General features: G+C 41.8%; 1 protein-coding gene across 1 annotated transcript in view; it reads left to right on the plus strand.

Moving 5' to 3' along the window:
- Nucleotides 1-24,892, plus strand: part of drp2 (dystrophin related protein 2) — a 101,624-nt gene that overhangs the window by 52,985 nt on the left and 23,747 nt on the right. The window contains exons 4-13 of the mRNA XM_076103621.1: nucleotides 2,551-2,707; nucleotides 10,148-10,268; nucleotides 10,840-10,951; nucleotides 11,892-12,048; nucleotides 13,709-13,855; nucleotides 17,954-18,032; nucleotides 19,882-19,942; nucleotides 21,612-21,673; nucleotides 22,200-22,274; nucleotides 24,045-24,246. Of these exons, the coding sequence (XP_075959736.1) occupies nucleotides 2,551-2,707; nucleotides 10,148-10,268; nucleotides 10,840-10,951; nucleotides 11,892-12,048; nucleotides 13,709-13,855; nucleotides 17,954-18,032; nucleotides 19,882-19,942; nucleotides 21,612-21,673; nucleotides 22,200-22,274; nucleotides 24,045-24,246 (1,173 nt within the window). The remainder of the gene's footprint in view (nucleotides 1-2,550; nucleotides 2,708-10,147; nucleotides 10,269-10,839; nucleotides 10,952-11,891; nucleotides 12,049-13,708; nucleotides 13,856-17,953; nucleotides 18,033-19,881; nucleotides 19,943-21,611; nucleotides 21,674-22,199; nucleotides 22,275-24,044; nucleotides 24,247-24,892) is intronic.

Genomic DNA, 24,892 nt, shown 5'->3' on the forward strand with positions numbered 1-24,892 from the left:
GTTTCTAATACAGCGCAGGCAGTGTGTCTCACCCTCTGTGTGTGTAATGGAAGCAGTAATGGGTAAGTGTACTGTGTGCTGTGTTTGTGTATGAGTGTGTGAAACGTGTGGTTTGAAGTGCTTTGAAACTTCTCTGCTAAAGTGCCAAGGTCATCCTTTGATGGATGGCCTCACTTAGACATATCTGAGGGTCGGACTCCCTCCGGTTTGAGTCAGAAACCTTTCATGCTTTGTGTGTGTGTGTTTGTGTTGTATTTAATTCTTGTATTCACGCTTGTTATGGACTGAGAGCCGGTTCTGCAGAGGCTACAGTAAACTAGATCCTCTGATTCACAGCAAGCTAAGCTGGGGGGGGCAGCGCGGTCTGCTTCATACAGGTTTCCTGACACGATGTTGAACAAAGAGGCCTATCAACTCTGAAAAGTCCACTTACAAGCTTGATTTTGCCTTTCCATCTTTCCTCCTTAAAGTTGCAAAGCTTTTTCCCCTCGTGCCCTCCTGCAGCCGGCCTCCCTGACGTGATACCTAATCCCTCATGTGTCAGCGCTCATCTGTGCCAATTTTCAGTTCAAATTGCCTTACATTTGTTAACGTGACATTGCTGATGGTTGCATGCTAATGGTGCAGCTGTGAGTGTTTTCTTGGACTCCGCGCAGGATTTGCTTATGTTAACCATATGTTTTACAAAATTGTGATTATTGTGTTTGACTACATTCAGACTTCTTCAATCCTAAAGTGTTCCTCTGACTTACACTTACACTTTCATCTGAATATCAGTCCAATTACATTTTTGAGATGTTCCCCCTCATTTATAGTCATGAGCAGTGACACGTAGACGGTCTGTTTCTCTTTCTGACTCTCGCTCTTGCTCTCACTCCCACTCCTCGTCTCTGATGTGACAGTGCTGGCAAATTGTGATGTGCACGAAAAATGTTATTTGAGTGCTGGCTTCTGGTGTGTAATTGAAACACTGGGACACTTTTACACCGCTTTCCCCTCACCCCTCCAGTGCCAGCTGTGCCACTGATGAGCAGTAGCGTTGCCTCAGACATCTCTCATGCTGCTGGCAGGTGGCAAGCAGATACATTCTCTGTTTTTTGTTCCTGGTTTATGTAAACAAACCTGCAGCGACACACAAACCTCTCACCACCTAATATGTGCCACAAGATACTTTATGCTTGTTTTGCTGTGACATTGTGATTTAACACTGTTGCAGGAAGACATACTGTATAGTGTCCTGTATTTTGGAAATGCATGGTTCGGCTCAGATGACACCCAGTTCTGCGTGTACTTGCTTACTTTACTACTCAGATTTAGGCAGATATGCATCTAAAACATCTAAGTAATTCTCGAAACAACGGATCCCTGATTTATACCAGAGGTAAAATCAGAGAAAAGAATCTTCACTGGTTGATGATTGACTAGTCATGATGACTAAGACGTTAAAATAATGAAACAGAATTGTTCTTGTATTGCGCTGTAGAGCTGGTAGAGTTCAGGGGAGGCGTTTTGCAAATGGTCAATTATAATAATTACATTTACACATTTTAATGGTTAATTATTTATCACACACCATCATTATCGCCACCCCATGCTTGTTCAAAAATCATGACTATGTTAAAATACAGCATTCAGATACAGAATTGTCCAGAGTGACATGATCAGTGAGGTGTAACTAATTTAAATCCTATTTGTTCCCTTCATAACTCTTTCAAGGTGAAGTTGTGGCCTTCGGGGACAGCAAATCGTTGACCTTCTCACAGTGTCAACAACGTGTCCTCTGACAGTTTGACGTCTGCATTTTGATATAGTTGCCCAAATTAAGAACAGTGAAGAGTCAATCAAGGTCCTCTGCAAAACACAGTGGAATAGGACATTGCATTAAGATGTTTCTGTTTGATTTAAAAATAAATGCCTGTTTTAAACGACCCATACGTCATTACTGGATTAGAATTGAAGGTTAAATTCAGAGGTTGATGAAGTTTCATCTTTTGGATGTTAACAAGGCTAATACTGTCTTGGCATTATGGATAGTGGGCTACTTAAAATAATTAATAATAGTTTTATTGGAATAGGCTATATAGAATGTAGGCCACACAGACAGAGAGTCACAGAGAGAGAGAGAGAGAGAGAGAGAGAGAGACAGCCCCTCCCCCACAGTCCTCCTCAGTTTGTAATATGATATTCCCGCATAAGTAAACAGCAACACGTAGTGAACTACTCCCTGCTGAGTTTAAACTGTTCTGCTTAGTACATTAGCTAGATATCCAAAATGCTCCCACACTGGCCAATTCAAAAGTCTTTTTTCTGGCAGATATAAGAGATTCGTTTTCACGTGGGCTACAATGCAGGAATCAGGACACCACAGATTTCGTAGTTTCTACCATTCTTAGAGTAATGAAACTGTGACGTTATGCAACTGCGGTTACGGCAAGATCGGTTAATCCTGACATCCCTAGTTGTGACCAAATTTGATCTGCAGTATTTGGTTGGAGTGTTGGAGAGCATTTGCTGAGCTAACTGTGTATGTGTGTGTGTGTGTGTTGGCAGGGTGCGGCTGGAGGCCTTCTCCGACAACAGCGGGAAGCTGCAGCTCTCTCTGCAGGAGATCATAGAATGGCTGACCGCCAAGGACGAGGAGATGTCGGAGCAGCTGCCCATAGGAGGCGACGTGGGGGCCGTCCAGCATCAGAGGGAGTTCCACCAGGTAATGTGGATTATGATACCTTTGTTAGTGCAAATATTACACCCCCTGTACAAACACTGATGGGATGGAGTCTATATTCTGCCCAAGGGTAAATCGATATCCACGTCATGTCTATACCCGCACAAAAACACACATGTACTAAGAAAAATTGGGCGTTGTGTGTGTGAGGGGACAAGACTCATGCTACAGTACAGAGTGCCCTTAAAAGCCCCTATATATGCATCCATGTGGGAGCAGTGTGAAACATATATTGAGGGCGTCCCTAGGGTAATGTGCTTTGATCTGTGCAATGTGATGTCATTGAGATGTCAGAGGCAGGGGGTTGGAAGCAGTGTTTTGTAGCGGGTGGTAAGTGGAGGAATTTGTTGTTACTGGAGACAGTTACCATGGTAAAGTGACATGAGGAGCAGTCGGGTATTATGGGTTGTATGTTGTTTTTTTTAGAGGTGTTTGCAGATAGCAGAGTTTGTAGATATCACAAATATTGGTCACAGCTGAATTTATTGTCCAGCCTGAATCAATAGTGCTTTCTCCAAGTTTCAGCTAGCCGTTACTATTGATGGAGGTGATGGAGGTGGGGCTCTGAGCACTGCAGTGTGTGTTGCAAGTGCCAAGGACCAAGTCTAGTGCAAATTCATCTTTTCTGCAAAGAAGTGGTTTATTAAATGCGTGAATAAACGTGACTTTAAAGACACCGTAGAATAAAGAAATACATTTAACTACAGTTGTAACCGCTTACAGGCTCAAGTCTGTCCGGGTCAAATTGATGACTATAAGCTGATGATTATTACAACTAAAAGTTTGTTCTTTTTCTTTATTCCGAATGCAGATTACCATCTAATGGAGATTTGTATATTTATAACATGCCTAATGATAACAACCTAATGAAATGCACAGCTTTGCTATTTACTGAATTGTGTTGGTTGTTTCAAAATACGGCCCCTTGATGAGGGTGGCTTCGACTACAGGTGCTTTCTGTTTTTTGTCTCCATCACTAGCAGCTATGACTCCTTGTTTGAGTAACTGCACAAGAAAGCCTGAGGAACGTCAAGCTTTGCTGCATCTTCTTGGCTCGGTTTTGGCAATTTGTAATGCATAAACTTCAAGGAGGCATTGTTTTTTTATTGAGAGAAAATCACTCTTTTTCCATTCATGATTTCGTTGTGCGCGCAGCACCAGCCTCAGGTAGGCAGGAATGAGTTTGCACTTAGTTGACTTGACTGAACTAGGGCGGCAACTCGATTAATCTGTAGATTATTTTCTTGCTTAATCAAATAATCATTTGGTTTATAAAACATCAGAAAGTGGTTGAAGAATGATAGAAGTCCAAAAGCACAACAACAACAAGGCAGTCGATCATTATAAGACACCTAAAACACGTAAAACACACAATCTGCACACTACAACCATGATTTTCTTTAAAAATCCAGTGACTCTTTGTTAAATAAATTAGTGTTGATCACCACTGAGCCAGGTGAGGATTAGCTGCGTCATCTCTTTGTGATGGCGATCAGTCAACAGTAATATGTGTGCTGAATAAAGGCTACAAACAAGCATTTTTATCAGATGTTTTATTTCTCATTATTCAATAGTTTTCAACAAACATTTTGTATAGGCTGGTCATGCCTTTTTAGCTGCTACGCCGACTCCTACCGTCAACCCTGCTGACTCAGCGCCAAGCATTGATCCCTCCCTCCAAGTAACCCCACAGGAGATTGAGGTGCTCAGGGAGCTGCTCAAACTGGATCCTCATATTTCAGCTGGATTGGATACTCTAGATCCTTTCTTCCTTAAGCTATTAGCTCATATTTTCGTAGCCCCCTTATCTGTTCAACTTCTCCTTGCAGACCTGTGTATTCCCCTAAGACTGGAAATTGGCTGCTGTCACCCCTCGCTTCAAGGGGGGGGGGGGGGGGATATATTAGACCTAAACTGTTACAGACCTATTTCCATCTTGTCTTGCCTATCCAAAGTTTTTGAGAAACTGGTCAACAAACAGCTCACCCACCACCTGAAGTCCCACAGTATTATCACCTCCATGCAGTCTGGCTTTAGAAACGGCCATAAGTGTGTCTCTGCAACGCTTAAAGTGTTAAATTACATCATATGTGCCATCGATAGGAAAGATTACTGTGTGGCTTTGTACAGTGAGAGCTAAGGGTTACCCATCTGACCCACTGTCCCTGTCCAAGGGTGTTCCTCAGGGGTCCATTCTAGGTCCAACCTTATTCAAAATCTACATAAACGATGTTTCTCACTCTGCAGGTGGCTCTCACATCCATTTGTATGCCGACGACACCGTCTTGTACACATCTAGCTCCTCCCTGAATACCACCCGGACTTCCCTGCAGCACAACATCACCTTCTCTTAAACACGACCAAAACAAAATGTTTTTTTTCAACAAACACTTACCACAAACTGCAATCAGAACTCCAATTTGTGGATTCCTATAAGTAATATAATTGGTTTCCTGTACCGTAACAAAGCCTCCTTTTCCCACTTTGCAAAGCACACCCTGGTTAAAATGACAATTCTTCCCATTTTAGACTATGGTAATGTAATCTACAGGTCTTCTTAATAAACTAGATGTCATCTACCACACCGCTATTCGCTTCGTCACCGGTGCTCCTTTCAACACTAATCATTGCAGGATTAGTAGCCATTTTAACTTTTTTATTTTTAAAAATAATAAAGTTCAAGGCTTAAGGGAACTTCAGTAAGAGTTGCTGACAGAGAAGTCCACCTTCTCCTCCTCCTGTCAGATAATTCCTCCATGGTTCAGTGATTTGAACTGCTTTTAAATCCCTTCAAGGGCTTGTGTGGATAGAAGAGCACACACGCTCACAAACTCAGAGACTGAGACCTTATTGATCACGACACAAATCAGTGCTTGTTTATCTTTCCAATAAATATTTACTTATTCCTATTGAGGGCAGGGAACTAATACTTTCACTAAAAACCTGTGATCAAAATTTGACTTCCTGGTTGTCAACAGATTCTGCGGGACATGAGTTCAACTGAAATGTTGTCTGTTTATTTTCATACATACAACAAGCTTCTTCCAGCCCGGCAAGTCTGTGTTGACATGCACAGATATTAGTTTGGTTGCAAGTTATTTAGCCGGGAAATAAAATGTAAGATATATTTCACCTCATCAGAGCAGTGACAAAAATCAACTTTATTGATCCTTAGGAGGGAAATTAAGAGTGATTCAGCAAGTCCCCCAACAAGACATAAAGAGTCTAAGTTGATGTAGTGAATACGATAATTCCATTTCTTTAAATTCATTTCTTGTTATATGTTGATTTCAATTAGCAGTGTTTCCCAGTGTGATGCCACAACTCTTCAAGACTGATAACTGGTTTGCATCGTGTTGAGATCAATTTTCTGTGTGTATGTGCAGGACCTTTAACCACGATACAGGGGTTCATCTCATTATCCTTGTCTCCTCCAGTCTCTTACCCATCTTCATCACTCACTGCAGTGGAATGAGGTGCTTTTGCCTCGTAGGGTTGTTCCTTCTCTTTTCAAAGAATCTGCACACCCACACAAGTGTATTCTATTATTTTGGCAAATTAGACCTCTTTATTTATGGTTAAAGTTGGTTTGGGTCTTTTGCTAAGAGCACCAAACTACATGTGTAAATTAACAGGTGCGACAAAACTAACCAGGGAGTCAGAGATATGTCTGTGAAGCACAGCTTAAATGGGTGGACCATATGAGTGAAGGGTCTTTGAGCCGCTACAGCGTTTACGCACACTGACCAGAAAGCCTCTGGTCACTGGTAGCATTAAATACATACAGTCATATTAGACTTCCTGTATTTAGCAAGCTGACAGCATAATTTGAGAGAGTTTCAATATTATATCAGTATCTTTATTGTTTCATCGGGCAGATCAAACTAAAATAAATTGCTTTTGTGTGTTAAAGACTCCCACTGGTGGGACAAAAACAAAAATCCCAGGATGTCTTAAAGGCAGGAGAGTCTCTCCACTGAAATCCTTTTTTAATTGACATGTTATATAGCCCTGTGTGGGCTGTGTTGGGGGAGACTCATAAAGACTCATAAAGTTGGTACAGACAGGAGTTGCCCAGCAGGCGCGCGTGTGTGTGCGTGTGCGTGCGTGTGTGTGTGTTTGTGTGCACCTGTCTTACTGTTAGGGGCCTGTTCAAAAATAGCTCCAGACAACAAGCAGAATCTGACGCATAGCTAAATCTTATTATTGTTATTATTTGAATAAATCCACATTGAGCTACCACAATGTCTAAATCAAGAGAACAATAAAGATTCAAATGACAATATTACAATGTACTTGTGTGTGTGTGTGTGTGTGTGTGTGTGTGTGTGTGTGTGTGTGTGTGTGTGTGTGTGTGTGTGTGTGTGTGTGTGTGTGTGTGTGTGTGTGTGTGTGTGTGTGTGTGTGTGTGTGTGTGTGTGTGTGTGTGAGTGAGTGAAGGGTAAACGTTATGTTATTCTTGGTCCTGTGTGACAGAAAGAATTTGGAGAAACGTCACCTGGGATGTTCGGGATGTTCTTTCATTTCCCGGTAAATCACTTTAGTTGTGCGTGATATATCTCAGGAACTGGAACTGGTTCAGACATGAAGACGCACATACACACACACACACACACACACACACACACACAAACACACACACAGTAGCCTACATTCACACATACTTGTAATTGGTTCTGTAAGTACAGCAGAGTGTCCCTTTCCACCCTCTTTCCAATTTTCTGTGCTGTCAGTTTGTGCAGTGTTTCTGAAAAGTGACTTGTATCGACAGCGGAAGGGTTGTGGCTCCCGTTTAATCCCACTCCAACTCCCATCTCGACGGGTGCGCTGTGAAATCATCCTCCCAATTAACAGGACAACAGAGAAACAACACCACTCACCACTTATTCACAATCCTGCAGTTGCTTTTATCTCCTTTACTCTCCCTCTTTATTTCTCTTTTCCCTCTTCATCCTTCTTTTGTCATGCACACTCTTTTCATGCTTTAAGACCGCAGTCCATGTACTCTCTTTCCACAGCTATCCCTCCAACATTGATGGAGCTCCTTAGTGATGCACAGGCCTTAAAAATCACTAAGTCATTCATAGGATTCACTGTTGAATATGCCTGCTCTCCTCTCCTCTCCCTCTTTTTCTTCCTCACTAAAATGTTCCATTTTCCACACAGCGCCTTTATAATCTGAGATGTCTCGGACTGCCTCGTTTGGTCGCTCTAAAACTTTTCCCGACAAAGCAGGGAGGGAAATTGCATCCCAGTTTTCTATAGAGATTTAAAGCGTTTTAAGAAATGTGAATTATTGATCTTAAGTGGATTTATTCTGATGTCGTTTTTGAGTGTGGGAAGATTTCTCGCTGTGCTGCATTTTGTGTGTGTGTGTGCATGTGTATTGGTTTGGGAGCATGTTCATTGTGTGTCTATTTGGGGTGGTGATGAAGGGGAGTTTGGGCGGGAAGATATGTCTGTGAGGGTTGTGTGTGTTTGGGTGCTTGGATAAGTGAATGAATTCGGCAATGGGAGGGATTTGTGCATCTGCAGCAGCTGCAGAATCGTCTCTGCCTCATGCGACAGGGATAATGAAATAAAATTTCCAGAAGCACACTGAGGGAGGAGTAAGAGAAATGCCATCAACATGTTTAGATGAAATGAAGTCAATGAAGTCATTTCCCCCCCTCCCTGACTTTCTTTACCCCATGCATAATGTATCTTAATCTGATCTGAAGGCTTCGCTCTTAATGTTCCTTCAACCATAGATGAAGCCTCCGAGTGTGAAATTTAGCTGGAATTAAAGTTTTAACATGACAGCTGGCTCAGGGAATCCGTAGCTCAGCTCATCTTTGGGCAGCAAAGCAGCTAAAGAGAGTATGGAGAGAATAAAGAGAGCTAGAGAGGATGAGAAGAGGGGAAAGGGAAAGGAGAGGATGTGAGGAAGAAGAGAGAATTGGTTTGCGATTAGAGAAAGAGTTTTCTCCATGACTGTTGCAGTGGGAATCTTATCTCGGGCCACAGCTCCCCACCGTTACACACTTTTGTATGTTTGCTCAGTGCCGGCTTGTGTTTGCTGGTGTTTCATCGGGTGTTACTGCTGCACTGCACTACGTTGCTAATTCTAGCTAGTAATGTCGATTTTCAGCTGAAATTGTAATCTCTTCATAGCGTAAAAGGATTGAGCACGCTGGCTTCACCTAAATAAATTACTTTGAAGAGAGCTGACAATAATTTCCACAACTGCAGACTGTTTCATCCAGAACAGAGATTAGTGTAGAAGAATGAAGAAGGTTGACACACCGGCTTTCTTCAAGGCTCTGGGGAGGCGGGTCTGCTCAGTGGTGGAGTGAAGGCCTGTATATAGTATGTGTGTATTTGCGTCTTCTTGCATAGGGAGTGCTGTTAAGTGTGGACCAGTGGAGCTGGGCTCTCCAGCTAATTGGCTCTTCTGTGTGTGGCGGCAAACTGACCAGTACTCCCAGTAGTCCAATTGTGCCCTGGGCTCTCAGTGCAAGCAGACAGCCATGTAATCTCATGCGTTCCTGCCAGTTGATCTTTGCTGTGTGTGTTTGTGTGTATGTTCAGGGATTCCTATTTCACCAATGTATGCCATTTTGTGTTTCTTACATGTGTGTGGGTTTGGTGTTAACTTAAATGAAGCCTGTGTAACTTTTAAATAAAGAAATAACACATTATTCCTCTTACATAATGTCTCTATAGTGGCTAGTTTTCTGACTTTTTGAGTCTTCTCTACTTACTAATGTTACACTTTGTTTTAGCATGTAAACTGTAACAATGAATGATCCTCCAAAGTCTGCATTTCTGAAATGAATATGTGGTAATGGACTGACAAACTCTGACAAATACAACAAAGAATTGTTCTTCTTTTGCCCAAATTTGATGGACAAAACACATGTCAGTACCCAGTAATCCACTGTGTGCTGGTCTGCGTTCAAGCGATCCTCGTCCACTTGCAAAAGCTGGAAATGCCGCCACCTTTTATGTACCAGGTATTTCTACTTATGGTCACCAGTGATGCATCAGTTGATCTATTCTAGAGCAATAACAGCAGCAGGAAGGAAGGACTTCCAGTATCTCTCCTTCGCACACTGCGGGTGAAGCAGCCGGTCACTGAAGGAGCTGCACAGTGCTGTTAGTGTCCTGCTTGGGGTGGGAGGTGTTGTCCATCAGGAATGATTTACAATAAAAAAACAAAAACTCCATTGCAAATCCTCACATTTAGAAGCTGGAAACAGCCAATCATTGGCATTACTTTGAGTTTATATTAGTTTAATTTGAGTTGTAGACACACATTCAGCTTAGCCTACAGGACTCATGCTCCTCAGCAACAACCAGCACTTTAGTTAGAAAACGGCTTATGTCTTTCATTCTCTTCCACTTAGAAACACTCTCCCCTCTCTGTTTGTCTCCCGGCAGGCATTCATGGAGGATGTCAAGTCTCGCGGGCCGTTCATCTACTCAGTCTTGGAGTCTGCCCAGGCCTTTCTGGCTCAGCATCCCTTCCAGGAGCCAGAGGAGACCCTGACTGATGGAAAAGGTCTGCTCCCCTCATACTCTGTGCCAACTGCTGCGCCAGCCAAAATATCATACTCACAACCTCCCTCTGCTAAGCCCCGCGGAGTTCATTTGGTAGGACCCATGCAGGTGAAATCTGCCATTAATAGTTATTAGCAGTGATCCGTCCTCTGGTGTCACACTGGGTTTAGGGAAAGTGTCTGGGTCGGGGCCAATTAGGTCCAGCTCTACTATACCATCTGCTCAGATCAATAATACAGCAAGCTCTGCTGTTTCTCCACCGACACGTCCTCTTTCTTAAAGTTTTGCTCTCAGCACTGCCCTCTTGGGAAATACTGTAGCAATCTACTTTACTGTTTTCTCCTTACGTGTCCAACTTGTTTTGCTCCCTTCCTTCATCCGTCTTTCCTTTCACAGAGTCGGTGTCTCCAATCATTGCTCTTCTTGTTGTCTGACCTCTAACCCCTGCTCTCCTCTACACCCTGTTATTTCTCCCACTGCTTTTTTTTTTTTTTTTTTTACTTCCTCCTTTGCAACTTTATGCTTTTACCCTTTTATGCGTGAACCCGTCTAACCTCTTCCACCCTCTGCAGAGGTGTCTCCACGCCGGCGAATCTTAAACGTGAGCCGCTTGGTGTGGAAGCAGGCAAACGTGGCCAGTGACCTGTGGGAGAAGTTGACTGCACGCTGTGTGGATCGCCATAGGTCAGGCACTTCTTTTACCTTGTGTGTAGATTGAATGTGGTTCCTGCAGTGGTGGAAAGCACTTTATTTATGTGCAGTTGTGAAGTACTTATAGTTGACTTTAGTGTTCTATCAAAGAGGCATGTCACCTCTAAACTAACTGTTGTGTTATTTTAATAATTGATATAAACTAAATACGTTAAAAGATTTCAGAGAAAGTGAAGCAAAACTTTTTCTTTTCTGTTTTTTCTTTTCTTTCCAATTCATATCATCTCATGACAAAATCGAGGTACATTAGATCCTTTGATTGAGCTATTTGCCTCTTCGTATGTTTTGTATACTCATGCTGTGACCTGGAATTTATTGTCCGTAACCGTTACTTATTTAATGTGCTGTTGCTGTCTTGGCCAGGGCACTTTTGAAAAGGGGATTTTTGATCTCAATTAGGCTTTTCCTTGTTAAATACATTTGAAATTAAGCAAAACAAATAATACATTTATAAATAAATACATTTTTTTACAAAAAAAAAGGTTTTTACCATATAATAGTAACATGCCTGTAACTATTCGAGCTATGAAGTCGAATGTTATCTCTCCCTGTGATTGTGAGTGCGTGGTCATGTAATACATTACATGTAATACAATTACCATAACCTGATTACAACAACTTTCTAATATAATCCATTACAGAAACGATTAAGAAAATGCATTTATCAAGTTTTAAAGCAAAAACAAATCAGAGCTCACTAGAATATTAAAACATGTTTTCGAAGAAAAAGCACTTAGATTATGAAACAATTTGGGCACAGCTCTACTGAAATTACAGTCTGTAAATTTGAATACATATTGTGTCTGTCTGCATGCTCTATGGAGTTTGATAGATGTATTTGCTTGCATCACCTCCAAATTGTAATGCTCCAGGCATTAACTGTCAGGAATTATGTTTTCAACGAAACCCCCAGACACATGGAGAGGACATTAGAGCGTCTACTTCAGGTCCAGGCGGCGATGGAGGAGCTGGCAGTGGCCCTGGAGCAGGCAGAAGGGGTGAGAGACGCCTGGGAGCCCGTCGGAGATCTCTTCATCGACTCTCTGCAGGATCACATAGACGCCACCAAGGTAGACACAGGAAACCACGCTGCTTCACATACGAGCTCTCTCTTTCTCCTTATCGCTCTCATCCACATGCGCTTGTACACGCAGACGCATCATCATAAATTCCAGATATAAGTTGCTTTAACCTGCGGAGCAACTTGATTGTCTCTTTTGAGATAATCGCCCCAGGCTTACCCTGAAAAAAATATTGTGAGACATTGTAAACAAACATCAAAACACTGACAGCAGTGATATATTACTAATGAATAACTGAGAGGTGTGTATCAGGCTGCGCTGCTTTAAAAGGTTTGTTTTGGTTGCCTGTGTACACATCCCTGATAGAGTAGCTGTGATCTGACAGATGCTGACAAGGACGTGGCACTTCAAACTGGCACGGTGAGATGGCAATCCCCCAGTCGAATAGATGTTAGACAAATCGCAGGTCATTGGTTCAGTCATTATGGGATGCCAACATGTCATTTTGTGGTGCTATTCATTAGAAGTGTGGGCCCTTCACAACAATTATGTCACTGTCACAGACAGCACATGTTCAGCTCGGTGGTTAGGGCAGGCTTGTCAATTGGCCTCATCTGTAACTCACATTTACACACAAGATACAAAAGCACACACACGGATGCAAATGAGACACACATATACATTATGCACACTTGCATACACACGTATAGGGCTGCGACTAAGGCTTATTTTCTATAATTTGGTCTCTAAAATGTCATAAAATAGTAAAATATGCCTGTCACAGCCTCCCAAAATCCCAAGGTGACATTTCAAATATCTTGTTTTCCAATCAACAGTCCAAAACCAAAAGAAGTGTCTGTTACTGTCACATGAAACTGAGAAAAGCAGCAAACCCTCACATTTAAGAAAAAGATCATCCTAAAATGTTTAAAAAAAAAATGAATCAATCATAAAAATAGTTGCCGATTAATTTCCTCTCGATTGACAAAATGTACTATTTTAGCTCTACACTCACAGCACGCACTGACACATGATAACAGTGAGGCATTTTTTTTAATACTTCTGCTTGTCATTTTGTTGCCTCTGCCTTCCACATTGTCCCTGCTGGTCTGTAAGCACAGTAAGCACATTCACAGATATCAAGGATTGATGTCCTGCCATTAAAATAATCCATTTTGTTGAATTTTTTTATCTCCAGAGTGAATCTTCCAGAGGGTTACAAATTGTTCAATATGCAGTATGCATTTGGGTATTTGGGTTGGAACATTATTTTTATGTTTTTACTTGAATTCACATCATGTCATTCAAATTACACACTGAGGAAGAAATGCAGGGAAGTAATCCTTAAAAAAACATGTGACTTCAGGCTGTCAAATGGCTGAGTGTGCGGGAGTTCCTGCCATGCAGCTCTCTGGTATTGAATGCCTTAAAGTACCTTTCACTCCCAATCTTGTAAGTGTGTAATGCCATAAAAAGACACCAGTCCTTGAAAAAAAGTACTGTATACATTTTCTGTTGTCCCTCATTGTTCACATGTAAAATCTACTTTGGACAGAGGCTGGTGCTATTCCAATACCATTATACATTTGTTTCACTTTCATTTATGTTGATATATTGCTGCAAAATATTTTCCGAGACAGAACTGCTGTTTCCTCTTTACCATCCCCCTCTCTCTACCCTTGTCTCGCTCTCTCTCACACTCCTGCAGTTATTTAAGGAGGAGCTAACCCAAGTGAAGGAGGGCATGAAACACATCAATGATCTGGCCCACCAGCTGGCTATCTCCGATGTCCATTTGTCGATGGAGAACGCCCGCGCCCTGGAGCATCTCAACAGCAGATGGAAAGTGCTTCAGGTAGAGTCCACTGCTGGGTCTGCTTTGTCTGTTTGACATTGTCAGCAGCAGCTTTTCCAGCAGTCAAATTCAAGGGAGACATTCGGGAGTGATTCCATGTGTTATGTTGGTCCTAATGCAAATTAAGAGCTTTTGTGAGGCTCCAATAGTGCCCACACGCCAGGCCTCCAACTGCTTTACAACATGTCTTCTACGTCTTTTTGAGCTTGTGAAGGACAACGGTGTGATTTAGGCATGGATAACAAGCCATGTGTGACAAAATCTCTTATTTGAAAGGCTGATCAGATCATTTTTCAAGTGGATAGATGAATGCCAGTTACTCTCAGGGATCTTGAAAAGCACTGAACTAAGTGCTTCATATGCAAGTGATTTATCAACAATTGTCCAGTTAGGTGAGTAGCACCGATCTGAACATAACACCCACGTCAAGGGGGCTCCATGGTGGCCTGTGGGTTGATGCTCCGACCATAAACTGCAACGTACCAGGTTTAAGTCCGGAGGAGAACCTTTGTCTCATGTTGTTCCCATCACTCATTCCTTTCATCTTCTGTCATCTCCTTACTGTCAGCTATTGAATAAAGGCATATATGCCACTCAAAAACACAAGCATGCATGTTTTACTTGTAGCTTCCCAAAAACAAATCTTGTACATTTAACAGTTTTGCTCATCTTTTGATGGTAGACTGTACAGTTTTAAGTATATTTTGGGGTATTTTTTGCTCTTATTTGATGAAAGACAGTTGAGGATTACGTGAAACAAAAGATCCCTGGCCGCACTCCAAACCACCAGCACATCCATAATTCCAGGGCAGCGATGTATTTCCATTCTTCTCAGTTCATTTCAAATTTATCACATGCTCGACTCTTTTTTTTTAATGTTTTGTAACCCATCGGGATGAAAGTAAATTGAGAAGAATAAAAGAATAATGAATTGAAAATGAATCCAATTTCCTATAACAAGCATGTTTGCAAAATGATCAGTTAATAAATGTAACAAGTGTTACAATAAATGAAGTTAAAATGTAGGTAGTAAAAGGGCTAAAACATGTTTAACCAAATGTGCTGTTAATATAAGGCAAGGCATCAGTATGAGGGGCTGGGGTTTACAGAGATTATCTGAGCTGCTAGAACTATTTTAAAATGTGAAAATGTATATTTAGATCAATTTCTATCTATTCTTCAATGAATCCAAGGCATTTACTCTCAAAGCCTTTTAAAAATTTCAAGGATAAAGTGCCTTGAATTCATTGAAGTGGACTTTGCCATTCCCCTCGATGCTTAGCTGAATGTATGGATGCATTATCCAGTGAGCATTGCCTCCATCAGCAACCTCTGTAGTACTTGTAGGAGCATCCACTCAAGTGAGACCCCCTGTTCCCATTAAACACCCTTCATGACATCTTCTCCACAGCCTGCTGTTGATTGCCTCATCATTATGTTTTAATTGCCACTCTTCCTGTCTGTCTCTCTCTGCCGTCTGAACATGATGATATTATCGTCCCTGTAACAATTTCTAGATATAATTTTCCACTTTGCACACTCACTGCTCCCGTACTGTTTGCGACTTTCGTGTTGGGTGGTAAAGACGGCAATGCTGGTTTGTCAATTGGTCAGTTCACCACTTTGGTCCAAACAGAAATATCTCATCCGTTTGTGGAGTAGGAGTAGCGTTAAACTGTGTACAGACATTCATGGTCCCCAGATGGCGTATCTTAATGACTTTGATGACAACAGAGCAGCTAGCATGGCTGTAGTCTCCCACGCCGTGTCCCAAATCCACACTACTGATTGTAAGCAGGTTGTTAGAGTGTAGGGTGTTTTACAATAGAAAAATGAATAATATTTACACAAACCAGACATGCATACGGTTGATTCTGGAGTGTGCTTTTGATGCATACTTTTCAATGCACAAAGGAAATAGAGGAGCAGCTGACAGCTAGAAAAAAGTGTGTGGATGTAAAGCTGCTATAAAAAATCTTGGAAAGCAAAAGTATAAGATCTTAAAAAACTATATATTTTGATGTCTCTTTGTAAAGTTGAATTGGTTGCAGCTTTCCAATGTTGACATCTGATGTTACATTTATTGTTTCATTTCACGTTAGTTATAGTGTATTAATATGTCTATAACTGCTAAAACAGTCAAGTATGTAGTAATAGAACTATTAAGTAGTAGGTTTTGTGACTCTGCTTGTGTCTTCTTAAAAACAACTCCTCCTGTATAAGGTCCTTCTAGGGTGTTTAATTCTAGTTGTGTTGATCCATTTGAGGATACTCATTTGACCAAACCAGATCAAGTGTCCTCTTTGTTCCAGGGAGGTACGTCATATCCTAGAGTTGCAGCTATAATGACTGATATGCAAGCCTTTTTTTAATGTGTGGGATGGAATGAGTTTGCATATGAATAGAAACATCTGTCAGTCTTATTTTTGTCAGTAGCATATCTCTCTTCTGTTACAATTAAAGCACCTGAAAGGTTTCTTTCACGAGGGTCACGATGCATAGTGACGTTTAAACAATCAGTAAAAGCACTCGGATGGGCATTAAATTCCAATGCCACACTTTCTGGAGCCTGAATTATAGAGAGCGAGAGATATCCTCTACAAATCGTCTCCACAGTCCCATGTATTTTAGGAAAGGATTGTTGGGAACGAGCTACAATGAAAGAACAGAAATTGCGACTCATCTTTCTCCTCATTGATGTTTCTTTGCGTTGGAGGTAAGAAGAGTCTTCATGAAAATGTTCTTTTTTACGGCACAATTTCTGCAAAATATTTGAAGCACTGTGCACTGCAGTTGGTAGAGTGTCCTCTGGTCTTTTATTCGAGAAGTAAGCCCTTTAATTGCCCCCTTGATGATCAACACTGTTAAAAAGGCTTTCAGTATCCATATTCACCAGCAGATCTTGGATTGTTCTGAGTTTCTGTGATCGTAGATCCCAAGAGACATATGATGAGGCAGGTGTTGCAAATGGTTTTGAGAGGGGAAAAAAGCCTTCTTTGAGCTGCTTTGCCTGCACCCCGGTTGATCTGCTATCTCCACTTTTTCATGTTAATTAATTTCAACGCAATGAGATGCACTGACCTGCTATCTTTCACTGTGAAAACAAGCAGATTGGAGGAACCTTGTTTCTTTGTCTCCCTCTCTGTGTCCTACTTCTCTCTTAATTAAAATGCTAAATGCTAAATCCCAGCAGCATCCTGTGCCCTGTTGGTTTTGGCTGCTCTGCGAAAATGTATTTCCAAATTTGATTTGCTAATATTTGTCGATCATGGATAATTCAGTCGTTTGTCTTCCTTATGGAAACCCAAATTGCCTAAATAGTTTGTTCAACACCACACTGTTGGCAGCAACATCTCCACGGCACATTGACAATGCTCTATATTAGACCCAACCAATATTAATCACGCTCCAGATTATGTTGTTTTATTTTCTGCTGAGGGAGCAATGACATGTGCACACAGAGAAATGCCAACTTAATATATCTAACTTTACACATTAAGACTCATTGCCTGTGCCTCTCTTTAAAGTATTAAGGCCCCTCACAGTTTCTCCTTTCTCTTCCTCTCTTTATCTGTCGCTCTACCTCACCGCGAGTGGATTTACCTCCCATTGTCTCAAACATCCAGCTGACAACGATTCATGTGCCAAATCCAATATATTTCAAATAAACCAGGATTAGGCAGGCTAAATAATTTAGTCTCTCAGTCTGCGTGGTTGTTGACGCAACTCATGTGAGGTTTTGCACCCCCCCCCCCCCCCCCCCACACACACCTTCTCTCTCTTCATTTCATCATCTTTTCCACACCGACATTGCAAACCAGGTGCCTCTGTCCTCGTTTCAACAAAATATATTACTTGGTAATCTCTGTCTTCATTTCCTACCTGCTGCTCTTCAAAGGCTTTCAAAGTCCTTCAAGAGGGCCAGTAGAGGGAAAAGACATCATTTATATTCCGTAGTTAACTAATGGAGGATAAACAGGTGGTCTGTGTGCATATTTGTCTTTCTTTGGGGGATTTGTAGCATAGACAGATGTACAGCACGATTCCCTTTGATTTAACTCTGCGTGTGTGTGTGTGTGCGTGTGTGTTTGTTCTCAGGCTTCCATAGAGGAGCGGCTGAAGCAGCTCCAGGATGCACACAGAGACTTTGGCCCCGGATCGCAGCACTTCCTTTCCAGTAAGAGTCCTCTACTGCTATTTGAAGTTGGTACCTGCACCAATCTGTGCCATGCTGTGCCAAGACACTGTCTCAGAGTGTAGGGGGATGAAAAGGTTAGGTGTGTTACACTTTTTTACGATAAAGCTATAAAAGACGGCGTGTATGTTTGCGTGTGTATTTGGGTTAGAGGTGGAGCTGACAGGCTTTGTACGTCTGTCTTCATCAGATCCAGCACACCGTTGCAATAGAAATCCCCAGCGATGCTCATCAGATCCGCTCTAATTTCAGCAGAGATACATATCTGTGAATTCTGTGTCTTCTTTTACCTGCTGCTCTTCAAAGGCTACAGAGATGCAGCAGGAGGGCTGAAAATGTGATTTTTTTTTTTTTTAAACCTAATTTAAACTGATTTGTGTTGAAGGGCTCCCCGTGTGAGCGGTGTGTGCGCTTATGTGCTTCCAATGTCCTCACCAAACCTCATCCACTTTTACTGCTGTCATGCTGGCTCAGAGATGCCACACTGGGGCTTATATAGCACTATACCCAACTGCCAGCTCAGCCCGCTGCGCCCTGTAGGAGCGTCTGTGTCGGTTCTTTATGCATCAACATGCATTTATTTCAGTATGTCGTTTGAAATAGCACATCAGACATATGGAATATTGATTATGACACTTATTTTGCATAGACGGATGGATTTGTGCTGTAGTGGAATGTAACTGTGTACATCTACTTAAGTACTGTACTAAATTTTTGATACTTTACTTGAGTATTTCACCACTATACATTTATCTGGCAGCTATGCAAATTAAGATATTAACATTTAAAATGGGTTACGTTTATATAGTTACATAGTTAAAGGTAATATTAGTGGCTTTTAACCTTTTTAGTTTTAACCCCTTATAAAACAGTGTCTGCTTGTGTCATGTTTCACATGGTGACTTCTGAAACGTTACATTTAAATAACTGTTTGAGGCTCAGATACAAAAATCTACAATAATTACTCCCAAAAAGCCAAAGAAGAGTCAAGAAAAGTAAGACAATTTTATGTTACATAACTTTGTTTTTTTTTCTTTACTAACTCATCAATCATGTCATGACCCCCAGATTTAACTTGTGACCCTTTTAGAGGGGCCCGGCCCCCAGTTTGGGAACAACTGGACTAAACTACCGAACTGAATTATAAAGTAGTTTAAACTAACTGCACCTCGACCACCTACAACAGTAAAATGCTACTTTTGTATTAATGCGTCAGTATTAACATTCTAACGATATAATATACAATAATATATCAGTCAAAGCGGATATGTTTCAGCACAAGGAATACTTCTTATGTTTTATGTACATTTTGATGATAATCCTTCTGTAGGATGTTGAATGCTGGACTTTGACTTTTAATGGAGTATTTTTACATTGTAATATTGGTACTTTTAGTTAAGTAAAGGATCTGCATACTTTCTCTGCCTTTGGATTCGTGAGTCTACTTCAGGCTTCTGTGCGTGTGAGTGTTTTTCACATATGCAGAGCAGCAACACACAAGTCTGCATTGTGCCATGTCGAGATGCAATAATGGACAATGACTGGTGTGTGTATGTGTGCGTGTATGCCTCTGTATCAGTGTGCCTCTTGCTTCTTCCTGGGCAGTCTCTTCCTCTTTGATCCTCTGCTGGACCCTCTGTGGTCCAATTTGGAGGTCGGTTTAAACACTGCAGTCACCCCGTATTCGGCCGTGCCAAACAAACCAACACTCTGTGGAAACCCGACACAATAGACGTGCCTCTTTGGCTTTACAGTTGTAAAAGTGCACAATGGCTTTTCATGCGTCACATGCCAGTGCTGAAATTGATTTAGTTTCTGTGTGTTTGCACAGGTTCAGTGCAGATACCGTGGGAGCGTGCCATTTCCCCCAGCAAAGTGCCCTACTACATCAAGTAAGTGCAACTTCAGGGTCAGTTTCTGCAGTGTGTGTGGAATGTCTGTACTTTGGCTGGATTCAGTTGGGGATGTCACATCAAAAAGTTGGTGAAACATTAAGGAGTGGCAGCCATATAGCCTGATTTGTTTTTATTTCCTTATTCAGTTTTACATCGCGTTCATGTTAGCCGTTTTCTCTTCTGGAGAGGGGGTCATTTAGCAATAGCAAATCAGTTGTGACTGATGTGTCAGTTTAATTGACATAACTTTCAATCCACACAGAAACTGGGGTAAGTTGGTTGGAGCAGTTAACTTAACATTTGGTATGTTGATCATAGAATTATGATTATATAAGAGTCGTTGCCCATTTCACCATGTGTATTGATAATTTCCCGCCTTCAAACCACTGATTGGCTTGGCTACTTTTCCATGCAGGAAAACAGCGGGCAAAGCACCAGACATAGAGCATTTGAATCACTGAAAATATCAGAGATAGGCAGCAATTCAGAGGCCTGGAAGTAAGCTACCAGCTTCATGCTTCGAAAAACAAATCGAATCATATCTCTAACTGCAAAATACAGCTCAAATTTAAGCACTTCTTGCCTCATATTTTAAAGATATTTCCATTGCCAAAGCATTTGTACAGAGCTACCACTACAAAGCAGATATACATACTAAATGATTCAGGAACTCTATTGAGCTACTGTGAACCCTATTTGCTTGAGCAATCATCTGTTTATCTATTTACCTCATCATTACTATTTCACCTTAGACTGCTGCTGGATTTATCAATGAAGTGTGTGTGTGTGTGTGTGTGTGTGTGTGTGTGTGTGTGTGTGTGTGTGTGTGTGTGTGTGTGTGTGTGTGTGTGTGTGTGTGTGTGTGTGTGTGTGTGTGTGTGTGTGTGTGTGTGTGTGTGTGTGTGTGTGTATTTATGGCGAGGGGAGGATATCTTTGTGTGTGCAGGTTTGTAACTGTGCAAGCGTTTGTACAGTTTGTTCCATTATAGAAGTAGTATTTAGTTTCTTAATCATGTGCAACAGAACCGTGTATGTCTTGTTTTAGTCGCCTAGTCATTTCTTTGTATTACTGTACCAATGGGGATGGGAATAGTATCTGAGTAGCACTATATCGGGTACCAATCAATGAGCGCTTGTGCAGGTAAACCAATGAGTGCTTCGCTAAAAGGCCCCTGGATGCTGGCATACATCCTGCTCTGGGGTTTCTCATTATTTTGCTGCGCTTGTCCTTTTTTATTGGATCTTTTTTTCAGAATGTGCCCATAGAGCTAGTAGTGGAATCTGAAGGTGGTGTAAATGTATATTTTTGATGTGTGTGGGTTTGGATTTCATGTAGTGTCACTGAGTGAAGGCTTTTAAGTCACTTGTAGTATATCTCCAGCAGAGCAGCTGTGGTATGCAACTCTGATGCCTGAACCTGAATCATGTTTGACGTATGTCTGCACTTTACAGGCCTGAAATCTCTTGTAAACAATGGTCGCCCTATCCTGCCCTTTCATTTTTCTCTTTCTCTCTCATTTCTTTGACAGTCTGCCTCACCAGCCTGTCTCTGCTTTCCTCGGCTCATTTGTACTAAATTTTTTTTCCCTTGATCTTTCCGGCCTGCAAATGTGCACCTCCATTTTTGCCTGCTTCACAAATTCTTCTGCCCTTTTGTTTCCACCAGCCATCAGGCCCAGACAACGTGCTGGGACCATCCAAAGATGACAGAACTGTACCAAGCACTGGGTGAGTAAGGAGACAATTATAGTACCCTCAGAGTCGTGCTCATTGGCCCAGGACCCCCACTGGGCTGCAGCACCACCAGCAGCATGGCACCAGTGGGCTCCTGCTTTGAAGGCCCTGTCACACGGCTAATTAAGGGCCCTGTATTTCAAAGACCTTAGGGACTACATCTCTACTGTCTTGAACCTACGAGGCCCAATTTGCCAGCGCTGTGATTGCTTTTTGCTCAGCATTTAATTAATTGTGATTAAACAACATCATCTGTCTTACTTTTAATCTGATCTGACACAGAGAGCTTTCAAGGGGAGATAGGAACGCTGTCACATACACATGCTCAGCTAGACAAATGCATGCGCACATACACATACAGTATAACATATACGCCACTAATGACTTCTGCAATGAACTGATAACAGGATGAAGAGATAATGATGTCTAATTTCTCGATGGCAGGGTGGTGCAGGGTGCGTTTGTTTTCTCCCATCTTTTCATTTACTCTAATCTCTTTCCATCTCTCTCCCTCCATTAGCGGATCTGAACAACATCAAGTTCTCAGCATACAGAACAGCCATGAAGCTGCGGAGAGTTCAGAAGGCTCTGAGATGTATGTACAGAATTTCATCGACGGTATTTCATGTCTGCAGTGCTGGGATGGCTGGTTAAGTGATACACTGTTATCCTGTACCATCAATAACCCACGATGACAAGCTCTCTCCCGGAATAAGATATAACGATTAGTTGTGGCACATTTCTTTATTGAGTTGTCAAAGGAATCGCTCCTCTCTACACTACTTGGAAATGTAATTGAAAATATGCTCTCCATTGCCATTGGCTTTCAATGCAGAAATCAAAAGTATTGATAAACTCAAGAGCCACTGGAAACCACTCGACTGTCGGATTCCTTCCTCCTTTTCATTTCAGCCTGGATCTTTGGTGTTCTAGGTAATTTGAGCTATTAATTGTTCCATTTGACGGAGAAGGCAATTCTTTTTTGCTCCATTGTTGAGGCATGAAAGGCATGCACCGCTTGCTGGTTTGCCAAGAAGGATAAAGTGGACGCTTGTTTTGAAAAAATGTTATGCGAGAAGATCCCCTGTTACCCACATTCAAATAAGTTGTCTTAGAGGAATACAAAGACAAATGGTGCTGAACTTCTAGCAAACAACGTTATAGTGCATTACTGCTATCCACTGGACTTGAATGTGGATCGGTAAATGCGCATGTGTGGAAGGCCAGACCGACGCAGACCCCCAATTGTGTGTGTGTGTGTATATACACTCAATAGTGTATCATACTCGGGCAAGACCCTCTCACTTTCTGCCCATTTTTCTAACTATGCTGATTCTCCCAATGCTTTTCTTCATGATCATTTTGTGTTTCTTTATGCCTCAAAATCTGTGCTCTCTCAGTTTTTCCGTTCCTCAAACCTGGCCTTTTCGTTCTCCCTCTTTGTGCTCTCACAACACCTTCCATCACCTGCAGTGCTCTAACACCTGCTGACTCCAGATGAGCCACTGCAAGTGGCCGATTTCGACCCTTTTCCTTCCTCATGTTACCCCCTTTTCCTTCTCCACCTTCTCTTGCAACCTTCCTCCAACCCTCTCTCTCTCTACTCTAAGTCCCGAGTTGCTGTAATAAAAACTCGGAATGCTCAGACCACTGTGAAAAACCTCTTTCAATGACTCTCCCTTGTTCTTTCTCTTTCCCGCTCTCTTATCTCACCCTACTAGTTGATATCGTCACAGAATTTAATTGCCAAGCTGCCTTGATAACAGGGCTCTCACTCTTTCTCTCAGCACACTTTGTGAATGATTGAGCAGTGCTGCAAAAGAACCCATCAAAAATACATTTCTCGGTGATTCCCTCACAACCCTGAGAATACTCCTGTTATCTCCTCTCTCTGTTCTACCTCATTATCGTGCTATCCAATTATACCTGGCATCCACGGACACCCTTTTAGCTCCACTCCTAGGGATGGGCCATCAAATTAGTTTAGAAGAGCAAAATCTAATTTGTGTCACTGCTCTCACAACATCTGGTCGGGCGTAAGTGGGCAAAAAGGTTGAATAAGCACTGCGCTGTCACCTGTGCTCTCATTTGCTGAGGTGAGGATGATGATCCTGCTCTGTGTGTGTTTGTGTGTTCAAAAGTAAACGTCCAGTCACATATATATGCGTATATGAATGCCTGTGTACATGCGCTCGAACCGACATCAGTTCAATTTATTTCAAATCATATAAGAATATCACAAGAACATATGTCACGTCAAAAAAAAAAAACGGCACATACACATGTTCTTAATGAAAGTGTTGCAGTTAAAATACTTTCCAGCATGTTCTAAACTACTAATATATAATCCATGTGTGTGTTTTAGTGGATTTAGTGGCGCTGAGCAGCCTCGCGGAGGTGTTTCGGGAGCGGGAGCTGCAGCAGGGGGAGCATGTGATGGACGTGGTGGAGATGATCCACAACCTGACGGCTCTGTACGAGAGGCTGGAGGAGGAGAAGTCCATCCTTGTCAACATTCCACTTTGTGTCGACATGTGTCTCAACTGGTTGCTCAATGTCTACGACAGGTGGGTGAGCTAGGGTGAGATGTTCCCAGGTATTTATTAACATCTACTTGTGCTGAAAGCTGCATTGAGTATTTTTATCAAACAACAAAGTTTGTATATGGTATTGGCTAATTTAGTGTCTCTACACATCAAGCAGACACAGTAAAATATGATTCCTTTGGAGACTAATACTTATCTGCCTTTTAGCTTTTATTTTGTCTCCACCAACTCCTGAGAAAAGTGTCTTTACCTCCAGTGACGACTTGCTTATTGAGTGTTTACTGTATTTTGGCTCAGTTGGGACTGGGGTTGGGACTGAAGACTACAAGTTTGGAAATAAAAAAAGGGATGTGGAGTAAGAAAGAAGGGATCTTACCAGACCTCTGTAGCCCACTCCTCATCTCTGATTGAGGCTAACAAGGCTACATTAGCGGCTACTTGCACAACACACCAGCATCTGGGTCGTTGCGTCGTGGGTAATGTAGGAACCAGGCTTTGACAGAGACGAAGAATGCACAGAGTGGCATAAATTCAGTCAGGTGACAATGTTGTAGAGTGCACAGCTAAATCAGTGCAGCACTCCTTTAAATGACAGACTCATCTCTGTCATGTAATGCTCATAAAGCTTGGTATTATAGTGACAGTTCAGATGAGTTAAATAGAGTTC

This window comes from Anarhichas minor, unplaced genomic scaffold (genome assembly GCF_050575085.1).
Source record: "Anarhichas minor isolate MPS153535 unplaced genomic scaffold, ASM5057508v1 ptg000028l, whole genome shotgun sequence".
Classification (NCBI taxonomy): domain Eukaryota; kingdom Metazoa; phylum Chordata; class Actinopteri; order Perciformes; family Anarhichadidae; genus Anarhichas; species Anarhichas minor.